The sequence below is a fragment of the Numida meleagris genome, chromosome 1 (assembly GCF_002078875.1).
Source record: "Numida meleagris isolate 19003 breed g44 Domestic line chromosome 1, NumMel1.0, whole genome shotgun sequence".
Lineage (NCBI taxonomy): Eukaryota > Metazoa > Chordata > Aves > Galliformes > Numididae > Numida > Numida meleagris.
In genome coordinates, this window is record NC_034409.1 from 66,725,965 (window position 1) to 66,737,511 (window position 11,547).

Below are 11,547 nucleotides of genomic sequence, written 5' to 3' on the forward strand. Positions count from 1 at the left end.
GTCTCTAGCCTAAGTGGCATTTTGGTAAGGTGAATCGAAGAACCCGCGTTACTTGTAGTTGGTTGGGTTGGGTTGAGCATTTTGGGGGGAGACAAATGGCTTTGACATTTCCAATTTTCTGTGCATTTCCCATCATGTTTAATCTTTTGACACAACTGCTTGCTTACAGTAAGGTCTGGAGAACTGTCTGCTGGAAAACCAGAGTCCTAATTGTTCCTTGGAGTTCAGCAGAATATTTATACATTTTTTTCACGCAGACCCTTAGAATGCTTTACAGAAGTAGGAAATATTGTAATAGATGTGAACAGGGTTTCCAGGTCTTATCAAGATAAGAAAATGTTGCTTCTTATCTGTGATTTGAAAAGAGATGAAGGGTCAGTGAGTTAGAGATATATGAAATCTATTGCACATTTAGTAGGAGCTGCAGGGGAGGAGTGTTTCTCACTGGTGGGTTGTTTGAGTGGAAGGGGAGAGAAGGAGGCAGCTTCTAAGTGAAGCGGGAAGACTGGAAAAAAATGTCAAGTAAAATCAGATAAATCTTTAAATCTTAAAGAAACAGCTACACAGCTTTGAGATTGCTACTGAAAAGAGAGCACACCAAATTGTCTGAGGGCAGATTTAAACACTTTCCTGTTGTTGATGCTTTGGGACTTAAAAAAATCATGTCCTTTTGTATCTTTCAAGGTGGCTGAAAGTAGAGAATTGGATGGCTTCTTAAACTACCTGCAGTTCTGGGGGATTGTACAGAAATGCAAGTCAGTCTGCTGGGCTCTAAGCATAGCTCAGCTGAGGCTCTCCTTGTCTTCCCAAATGCCTCAGGAGATTTGTGTTAGGGACTAGAAGTGTACTGGAGGTGGTCAGGGGAGTTGTGTCATGAACTGGAAATGTACTGGAGGTGGTCTAGGGAAGATTTTAGGCTGCATGTGCCCCCAACCAAGAGTTATTCATTTGGACAATTTTCTTGTCAGCAGCAAGAGCTCTGAAGATGGGCAAGGTTTGATTTCAAGGTCTATCTATGCCAAACTTGGCAGTAGTGGCTGGTTGGTCTGCAATAAGTGAAATCAATACTTCTCCTCATCTTCCTCAGCATATTTTCAGCTGAATTCCATGTGATGTAAATTGCAGGAGCTGCTGGCTCACTGCTGGCGCTCAAGCTGGGAGTAGAGAAGATGACTCTTTTGCTGCTTGACCTGCCATCTTCTGTGGAAGGCAGAAGGAAGCTGTCTTAAGTGCATTTTCTATATCACAGTGGTAGAGGTTGTGTTTGGTCACCACAGTGAGCTGTGTTGATCTTAATTGGCACACCAGCATTTGTATTGCCTTTATTCACAATTCATTCACAGCAGTCTGAGGCAGTTAAGGAGTGATTTGAGTTGGTGAGAGGCGTGTGTCTTGTATAGAGAGGAGTGATGTACATCTCACAGGCCTGAGAGACAGGGCTGTGAAGTTAGGGCCCAGCATTCATGGGAGTTTACTAGCTGTTGGAAAAAAAAAATTGTTGTTTTCTTTTTCTGTAATTAGAATACATTGGGAATGTGTGGCCAGTCTTTCTTCCCCTAGGCTGAAGGCTTCAAAGTTACTTGTTTTGCACACTAATGTTGAAGGTCTTCTATATTAATAGTCTCAAGTTGCACCAGGGGAGGTTTAGACTAGACATTAGGAAGAATTTCTTCACAGGCAGAGTGGTCCAGCATTGAAATAGGCTGCCTAAAGAAGTGATGGGGTCCCTATCCCTGCTGGTATTTAAGAGATGTGTGGATGTGTCACTGAGGAACGTGATTTAGTTGTGGACTCAGCAGGTCAGGTTGGTAGTTGGACTTGGTCATCTTGAAGGTCTTTTCCAACCTAGATGGTTCTGTGATTCTTTGTTTAGCTGACTCAAGAAGTTGAAGCTTTATGTAAAACAGTATGGCAAGACCCTTTAGACTTTATGGAAGTCCAGATTTGTTTGCCTTAAAGCAATAATGTGAGTGAATATGAACATTGAACAGTCTGTTTTCCAAAAGATGCTGGAGAGTGCTTCCTAGTGAAGATTTTTGCAATTAAGTTAAGCACCATGAAGTCTTCAACTATACTCAAGCTGCTGTCACTTATGTATGTGCAATGAATTATTGTTTTGCATCAAAAAGTAATCACAGTTTCAGCTTCAGAATTTATTATACATGGGGAGGATTTCTTCAAAGCATGATGTCTCTTTGGGGCAAGGAGATGAAGATCTGCTCAACTGAACTTGTAATCCTGTAATAGAAATAGTGGAAAAGAACAAGATTGCCTTCTCACTTCTTAATGGAATGTAAGCACAGATTGCCCTCTTTTACAGGCTAGAAATTGGGCTGAAGTTTTGGACCTGCACATTTAAAGCTTGAATCTTGCTTTTGCACAGAGGAGTGCAAGTATCCGCCATAGCTCCTACTGCACTTAAAATCATTTGTTACTGAGTCTCTAATACTAAGAGATTTCAAAAATTGTGCTTGTATTTTAGAGCTGGTGGAATGGTTGAGGGATTCACATCTAGCAGAATTTGCATTCCATGTAATTTGGATTTAATGACTTAATATAACACAAGCAAAAGTGAGGATGTGGCTTTTCCATGACAGCCCATGTTCCGTGACAGTAGGCATTTCATCTTAATTTTTGGTTGCATGCTGAGAAATCAATATGTAAAGCAAAAGTGAACAGATACTGAAAAGGATCAAAGAAGTTGAGTAGTCATTTAGTGGCATTTAAAGCTGGCATATGTTTGAGTGTGAAAGGGCTTCAGAACTGGGGCAACTCACAAATCACTTCTTTCCTTTCAACAGCAAATTCAGAGGCAGAAGTCGTGTGAGCAGCCCCCCTGGAAAGAGGAGCAAAGGCAGTTTGTGACAGAATTGAGTGGAGATGATCCCAAGCTGAAAGCCAAAAAAGGATCTTCGTTTAAGTTCATTGAGTGACCTGGAATTTTATTCCAGCACCCAACACAGGTAAGAGACTTCCACAGAGTGTGGACGTGCATTTCCCAAGCCATTAGAATATGCGAATTCATCAATAGTTTCAGGTTTTGAAACCGGGAATGTGGTGCCAGTTACCAGTACCAGTCTTTTTGTAGTTCTGCTAGACCTTAAGGTCTCTCAGTCAGCTAAATAGATCACAGAACCATGCTGCTTTTGTCAGCAATCCTGCAGTAGTAAATATAATGTAAATATCTGTGACCAGAATTTAAGACTTTGAATTGACTCACTTTCAGTCTGAAATCCACAAACATGTCCAAGAGAAAAACTGTGTCTTACATGTCATTTCCATGTAAGAGAAATTCCATTCCAGGAGAAAAATGAGCTAAGCAAGAGGTCTACATGGAAAGTGGTATCTGTTGTCGGTTCATGGCCCCTTGCTGAAACTTGTTCCTGGAGAAAGTAAATTTGGTCCTGAACTGTGTTGCTGTTATAGGTAAAACAAAACTTCGAAATTACAGCATGCTTATTGAAACATTGCTGGAGGTTTGACCAAGAGAGAGACTGCTCACACCATCCAGGCTAGGTCAGCTGCAGACAGCTGTGTGGCAAAATGATTTTTCTGGGCTGATGGGCAGAACCCTTCAGGAAGGAAACGAGGGCTGCAATTAACTACATGTTTAAAGTCTTCACACTGAAGCTTCTTCCTTGCTCTTTTTCAGTTTCTTAAAGCTTTTATATTTGCTCTTAGGCATAAGCTGCCAGATTCCTAGGCAGATCTGGGCTTTGCTTGTTCCTTTACGGAGTAAGAACTGTGGGGTCCATGTAAAATGCCCTGCCATGCTGGTTACTTGAGAAGTTGTGTTCAGTGGGAGTGTGGGACAGTATGAACTCACTGGAGGGACAGTATATTTTGGAACATGGAAACTGATGGCTTCTTTTCTCCAATCATCATTTTGTCGAGAGCGCACAAGACTTATATTCTCTGCAGCTTACTTTCAGATATAGGTCTTCAGGGCAGTTATATCCTTCTTCCTCAGTTGATGTGCCCTCAGGACCTTTGTATTGAGATGTAGGCTGTGCAGTGAATGTGTACAATGTGTCCTGTTCTGCCTCTGCCCTCCTCAAGTGCTGTTTCTTGTAAGTGACTGCATCATGCTTAAACATAGCGCTACATGAATTCTGCTGTCAGGGAAGACCCCCCTCGAAATGGGGAGCTGCCTCTGCAGCTGCGTGGGCAGCGGGAGCCAGGGTGCTTCCTTGGAGCAGCAGTCAACAAAGCAGCTTTTTTGGTGGATAGTGTCCTTATTCCTTAATCATTAGCGCTAATGAAGGCATTTTGTCATATTAAAAGAAAAAAAAAAAAGAAACTGAGAAAGAAAAGAAAAAGAGAAAAGATGCAGCCAAAAATGAGAAAAGATCGGGAATACTTGGGATTATCTCTGTGCCGTCTCTCAGGTCCAGTGACAACACGACTACAATGGGTAGCTTTCAGGACTGCATATGGTCTTCCTTCCGAGGGAGTTGATTAAGCGACTCCGGATGAAATTGAAATCCTGTGATTTGACCTTTGTCTGGCCTGGGAGGGCTGCAATTCGCATAACAATTTCCTTTTGTTCTTTGTTTGGAGTTATTAATCCAACATGAGCCTCGAATTAATCAGGGGTAGTGCGTTGTTACATTTCTAATTCACAGCTCCACTGCTTGTGTCTTTTTTAATTAAGGCCGAATGATAGCAGGCCTTAGCCCCTGATTGCAACACTTACTAACCACACATTGAGGGATGAAGAGGCTAAATAGGCAGAATGAGATTACTTCAAGGTTTCACTTAATTGTTTTCTTCCTTTAAGTAAAGAGCATTGAATGAACATTGTTAATGCCAGGCTGGGAGTATTTCTTTTATATGTGTGTTATGTGTGTATGTGTGTGTGTACTGGGGTGGGGGAGGCTGTGAGGGGTACAGCGTGGACTCAGAGCTCTAATGGCTTAAAGGGTTTGTAAAATTGAAGCCTTTGGTTATTGATTTAAACCATTCCTCCCACCTCCCCCGGGGGGGGGGAAGAGGGGGGAGGTGGTGTGCAGCCGCAGCCGTAAGGGAAGAAGGAAAAGAGTGAAAACATTAAACTTGAGTTTGCTGTGTGGATTTGCTCATATCGTGTTTGAACCTATTTGTTTACATAGCTTTTCTTGCTGTTTCTGAGTGCTTCAAAGGTAGAAAATGCAAGAAAATTAAAGGCAATCAGAGATGCTAAAGAAATGTCTTGAGAGATGCAAAGCTCTCCAAAGGCAGTAAACAGTAATAATGTTAATAAAATAAAGGCAAGCCAGTTGTGTCACACACCAGAGTTTGGTCACACTGAAGGCTGTTTGAGTCATGTTTCAAAAGCTGTTTGCAAATTTTCATTGTTGGAGCAGTTCAGGGCCACAAAGGCGCAGGTGCTATAGCAAGGGAATGGTGTAGATGATCTCAGTAAGATTCATAAAACTCAGCCTGTGCCAGCCACTCAGGATGCTGGAAAAGAAAGTGCAGTGAGCGCCCATCCTTGCCATATTTATTTGCACAAATAGTTGCATTAAAAAAAAAAAGGGGGGGGTGAGGAAGAATGGGGTAGAAAGGAGTACTGGATTTGCGTTGCAGGATCATGCCCAGTGCTTTGGCTTTCTATGGTGCATTACATTGGATATGATTGTTAAGGAGAAAGGTTACTATTTAAGGTCTCAGATCTGCAATTGGTGAACGCACAGTATTCAATTTATGTCTTGTGCCTGAAGTATCAGAGCACAGCGATCACAGGAAACTAGCTCTTTCTGAGTTGTTTCATCCATCCAGAGAGCTGGATGGTTGGGGGAAGTGCTTGCGTGGAAAAGTTAATGTTTCCGTGTGGTGTGGTAAGCCAGTGGTCATCATAGCAGGCTGCACAGATACAGAGTTGCTGTTCTGACTCTGGCATGGGATGCACAGAGCAGCAGAGTTGTTTCTTCACTCTTCTTCCTTGTCTGAATTCTCAGTGCACTGAGCCCGCTCCGTGCAGGATTCTCTAAGAATGCAATGAAAAAGCCTCTAGATAAATTAGGCAAAAGTAGGGTATAATCTCCAAAGGAGAAAAACACTCCAGGTAAAAGCTTGTTTCTGTGTTTGGAAATGTAAGTTGTGAACCAAGTTTGCTTTTTCAGATGAGCTTGAGTATCTTTCACATAGCTGTTTTGCAGAACCAGTTTTGATGTTCTTATGCTGAATAGCGTTCTGCAAGTACTGCTACTGAATTGAATTTTGCATGGAGAGAGCAGTATTAAGTATGAGTAAGCACATCAGAATCTGACCAACAATCACTTATTTATTTTTGGGTTGTTTTTTTTTCCATGTAAAGACTGAATGCTTCACATTTGTCTACCTTGTTCTCTTTTTTCCTAGAAGTCTGCAGACCAGAATATGTCTGTTTAGCAGATGCAATTCCAGAATTGACTCCTACTTTGAGTGTCTTTCTGTGTCTTAAATTTGCGTGCTTCTTTTTTTAATGATTTTTTGAAGGTTCACTGTCATTGATTTAAAGCTGTCACATTACATTTTGAAAGGGTTTCAGGATGAATGGGTACCCACATGTGTTTCATGTGACTGTTTCATATAAGATCTTAAAACCCAGTGCCTAGTTCAAATATACCCATCTAATGACACTGGTAATTAGAATGGGCATATTTGCAAGTGCTTCTAAAAATCTGCTTCTTTTCCTTGTTCTTGTAGAGGAGGGTGTTCATCATCAATCTGTTCAAAACCGCTCCTCAGCAAAACCAAACCATTCAAGTGCTCTGTGACTCTTAAGGACAAAATAAGTTGTATAAACATGATGTTTTGCTGGTGATAGACTGGCAGAGGGGGAGAAAGCAGCAATCTGAGACTTTTTGGAATAATCTTCTTCTTTAATTTTTTTTTAATTAAAGAGAAGTGCTAGTGGTTCTGAGGGGGCGGCCTCTTGCAGGGCTGCTGTGGATCCAGGTCAGTGCCAGCCCTCCTCTTATGAGGCCGCTGGGCCCTCACAGGCGAGTGGCCAGGAGCGGAGGGGCTGCTGCCCTGGGCAGAGGGACCTGCTGCTGCCACCTGCTCCGTCTCCTCGTGGGGCTCCTCGTGTTCCCTCAGGATGTGGTTTGAATGGGGGTGACTGGGATCCCCAGGAAGGACAGCCTCTGGTGTGCTGGGCTGCTCCTCCCTGTTGGGACTTCCCATGCTGCTGTTGGGTCCTGGCGTTGTGATGGTCCCTTGTGGGGAGGCTGTGGAGCCAGGGACAGCCACAGAGCTGTCCTCCTGCCCCCTGGCTGGAGGGCCCTCCTCCTGCCCTCCGGACACGTGGACGCCCTGGAGGCCCAGCTGCCCATGGGCCTCCTCGCCCCACCGGCTCACGATGGTGTCCACAAGTCTCTGGATGAGTGTCTCCGCTCTGTGCCCCAGGGCAGGCCGCAGCAGCTGGATCAGGGCCTCGCTGTCCAGCCCGATGTCACACAGGGTGTTCAGGATGAGGTTCTCGGCAGCCATTGCCTCCCACCACTGTGTCCCAAAGATGTCTCGCAGCTCCTGGCGCAGCCAGGGCAGCACGGGGTCAAGGATCTCCCGGTGCTGCCTGAACAGGGCTGCCCAGACCTCCAGCAGGAGACCGCCCACTGTAGGCCTCTGCTCTGCCTCCACAGCCTCCTCCTCCTCTGGCAGCAGCACAAAGGGTGGAGGGGACGGCGCGTAGCTGTGGGGGTTGTAAATGTGAGTGATGCCTGCCTGGAAGCAGGCAGGTACTGGTGGTGCTGGGGGACGGATGATGAAATCTAGGTCGCTGTTGTCGTCCCACTCAGCAACCTTAATGACAGCCATGTCTCTCCTGCAGAGCAGACAGGTCTCTTTCTGCTTGGCCCACCGCAGGATGCAGCCGAGGCAGAATTCGTGACGGCACGGTACTGCGTAGGCAATGTCCTTTTGCACGTCACGGCAGATGGGACATGTCCACGCCTCCTCTGCTGCCATGGTCTTCACACTGTGGCCTGATGGGGAGTGAAGATGAGTCGCTCTCCCTCACCAGCGCCTCACTGGTGAAAGTTGTGCACTGAAAGAGGGAGAAATGCCACCATGGTCATTCCTTGTCCCAGGGACAGATAGAAGAAATGTCCTGGTCATAAAGTTATAGAATCATTAAGGTTGTAAAAGATTTCTGAGTTCATCTGGTCCAACCGTTGACCTATCAGCAGTATGTCCACTAAGCCATGTCCCTCAGTGTCACTTCTAAATGTTTCTTGATCCCTGACCTTGAGGAATGGTGACTCCACCACTTCCCTGAGCAGACTGTTCTGATGCATTACCACTTTTTCTAAGTTTTTCCTGATATCCAACAGGAACCTCCCCCAGGTCCCTCTCCAGGCAGCCCTCCCAGCCCCATGCCTGTGCCAGTCCACACCCTATGCCGTCACACAGGGTCAAGCTGCAGCCCAGGCCCTGGCAGCTCCCCCCGTCCCAGAGCTCACCCCACTGCCATCCTGGGGGACGTGTCCCCACGTAGCTTACCTGTGCTGCTGCACATGCACCGCGTTGGGCCCTGACTGCTTGAGCCAGGCAGGCCAGGGGATTTCAGGTGATGGCTGTAGAGATGGGCACTGAGAGCAGCTGCCCACAGTCCCCAGGGCACAGCCCAACACTCAAGCCAAATCCTCATTGCACCTCCAAGCCTCGCACACCCGCTCGGCAGGAGTCCAGGCACGAGAGTGACTGGGCCAGGCCCTGCCAGTGCCCAAAGCTCGGTGGCATCACAGCCTGTTGCTCAGTGATGTCACCGCAGTCCTTGTGCCCCCACAGCACTCACCCCAGCAGCGCTGCATTCATGTGTCTGCACATGGAGCATCTCTCATACGGGGAAAAGATGAGAGACCTGGGACTCTTCAGCACAGAGAAGACTGAGCGGGGATCTTATTAATGCTTGTAAATGCCTACTGGAAGAGAGTCAAGGGGGTGTGGCCAGACTTTTTTTTGACAGTTCTCAGCGACAGAACAAGGGGCAGTGGGGACGAACGGAAACCTGGGACGCTCCATCCGAACATGAGGAAAAAGTACTTTGCAGTGAGGACGACAGTAAAATAGAATGGGCTGCCCAAAGAAGTTGTGGGGTTGTTGTGTCTCCTTCTGTGGTGATTTCAGAACCCTCCTGTACACCTTCCTGTGAAACCTACGGTAGGGAACCTGCTTTAGGAGGGGGAGGTTGAAAGTCATGATCTCTGTAGAGGTCCCTTCCAACCCATACAGAAAAAGACTGAGTGGGTACAACAGTGGGCACAAACTGGAACATGGGAAGTTCTGTCTGAGCATGAGGAAAAAGTTATTTCCTTTGAGGATGACTGAATAATAGAACGGGCTGCCCAGAGAGGTTGTGGCTTGTGGTGTCTCCTCTGGAGATATTCAGAACTGGCCTGGACATCTTCCTGTGAAACCTACAGTAGGGAACCTCCTTTAGGATGGGGGTGGGGATGAACGTGATTATTTCTGTAGATGTCCTTTCCAACCCATAAAATTCTGTGGCTCTGTGTAATCTTTTTTTTCTCTTTATTTTCTAATTAAAGAGAAGTGCAATCCTTGCTAGTGCCACCGAGGAGGCGGCCTCTTGCAGAGCTGCTGTGGGTCCAGGTCACTGCCAGCCCTCCTCCTATGGGGCCGCTGGGCCCTCACAGGCAAGTGGCCAGGAGGCCTGGAGTGGAGGGGCTGCTGCCCTGGGCAGAGGGACCTGCTGCTGCCGCCTGCTAAATTTTTCACTAATGCATTATGCAGAAACAGTGTTCCTCATTGTCTGAGTATTTGTCTTCTTGCTTCTGGAATGCTTGGTCAATCCTTCCCTCACTTCCTCTTGTATAAGCATCACCCTTGTCTTTTTTTTTTTTTTTTTTTTTTAATCTCTTCCACTGCCAGTTTGGGAATGTCTTTCTTCCTAGAATGAGCAGTCTTCACTGGTAATCACTTTTCACTCTTCTCATACCTCTCAAGTCCTTAAACCTCAAAGCACTGACTAGGGAGCAAAGTCCCTTCACAGTGGTATGAGATCAGGCTTGAAACTAACTGAGAAACTTGAACATACATGCATCCATGGGACCCAAAAAATGCGTGCTCAGGGGATTGACAGATACAGTTGCTAAACCATTCTCCATGGCATTTGATAAGTCATGGCAGTCAGGTGAAATCCCCAGTGACTAGCAAAACAGGAATATCACTCTTATTTTAAAAAAGGGTGATAAGAAGGATCCTGGGAACTACTCAGTGCCTTGTAAGACCATGGAAGAGATCCTTCAGAAGTTATAGTGAAACATATGGTGATTAGCGGCAGACAATGTGGCTTCAGCAAGACCAAATTGTTCCCAACCAATCTGGTGGCCTTCTGTGATGGAATGACAGCATCAGCAGACAATGTAAGACCAACTGATACCATATACCTTGTCTTCTGTAAGCTCTTTTGTATGGTCCCCCACAACACTTTCTCGCCTCTTGGAGATAGATGATTTTGATTGATGGACTATTAGATGGATAAGGAATTGGCTGGATGATCACATCCAAAAGTCTGCATTCAGCAGCTCATGTCTAAATGGAAACCATTAACAAATGGTGTCCTTCATGCTTGTTCCACATCTATTTAATAACTTCTTTAAAGACATAGATAGTGGGATGATGAGGGTGCCCCCTCAGCAAGTTTGCAGATGTCACCAAGCTGAATGGTGTAATTGATATGCAAGAGTGAAGGAACACCAGCTAACTACTGGGACCTTGGCAAGCTTGAGTACTCAACCCATGTGAACGTCATGAAGTTCAACAAGGTCCTGCACTTGGATCAGTGTGATGCCCAATTTCAGTACAGACTGGTTGATGAACTGATTGAGACCAGCCATGCATCTAAGTACTTGGGTATGGTGGTGGGTGAAAAACTGGACAGGAGTCAGCAGCATATGCCTTGCAGCCCAAATCACCGAACATATCCTGATCTGCATAAAACAAAGCGTGGCCAGTGGATCATAAGAAGCCACCTTATTGTTCCCTTTCAGTGCATAAAGGTGGTTTATAAGAAGAATAGAGAGACGCTTTTTAGCAGGGCTTGCAGTGACAGGACAAGGGGCATGTTTTTCAACTGGAAGAGGGTAGATTTAGGTTGGCTGTAAGAAATAAATTGTTTATGTTGAGGGTGGTGAGACACTGGAACAGTTTGCCCAGAGGAGTTGTAGATGCCTTATCACAGTAAGTGCTCAAGGTTGGCTGAGGCTTTCCACACCTGATCTAGTGAAAAATGATGCTGCCTGTGGCAGAGGGGTTGGAATTAGATGATTTTTATAGGCTCCTTCCAACCAAACAGTTCTGTGATTTATTCTATGATAGCAGCATTAAAATGTTCATTTGAATGATTAACCCTATTTATGAACTGTTTTGCAGGACCTTCCTATACAGCTATAAACAAATAGCCTGTCTGTAGTTTTCAATAGTTGGTTTGCTTTCTCTATTGTATTGCATTTTCAGTTCCTTTTAATTTATCTGTGAGGGAAGGTAGCCTTCTTGATATACTCAGGGACCAAAGAACTCCTCTCCTCTCCTCTCCTCTCCTCTCCTCTCCTCTCCTCTCCT

General features: G+C 45.5%; 2 protein-coding genes across 3 annotated transcripts in view; one reads left to right on the top strand and one right to left on the bottom strand.

The window, feature by feature from the left end:
• Positions 1-11,547, top strand: part of SOX5 (SRY-box 5) — a 459,770-nt gene that overhangs the window by 116,828 nt on the left and 331,395 nt on the right. For both annotated transcript variants that reach the window (XM_021391451.1, XM_021391458.1), the window contains exon 2: positions 2,802-2,963. The gene's annotated coding sequence lies outside the window, so the exon portion shown is untranslated. The remainder of the gene's footprint in view (positions 1-2,801; positions 2,964-11,547) is intronic.
• LOC110396146 (E3 ubiquitin-protein ligase Topors-like) lies at positions 6,855-9,798 on the bottom strand. Its single transcript, XM_021391553.1, has 2 exons — positions 8,467-9,798; positions 6,855-8,011 (listed from the first exon to the last, which is right to left on the bottom strand). Exon 2 carries the CDS (start codon positions 7,930-7,932, stop codon positions 6,874-6,876), a length of 1,059 nt encoding a protein of 352 aa, XP_021247228.1. The 5' UTR covers positions 7,933-8,011; positions 8,467-9,798; the 3' UTR covers positions 6,855-6,873.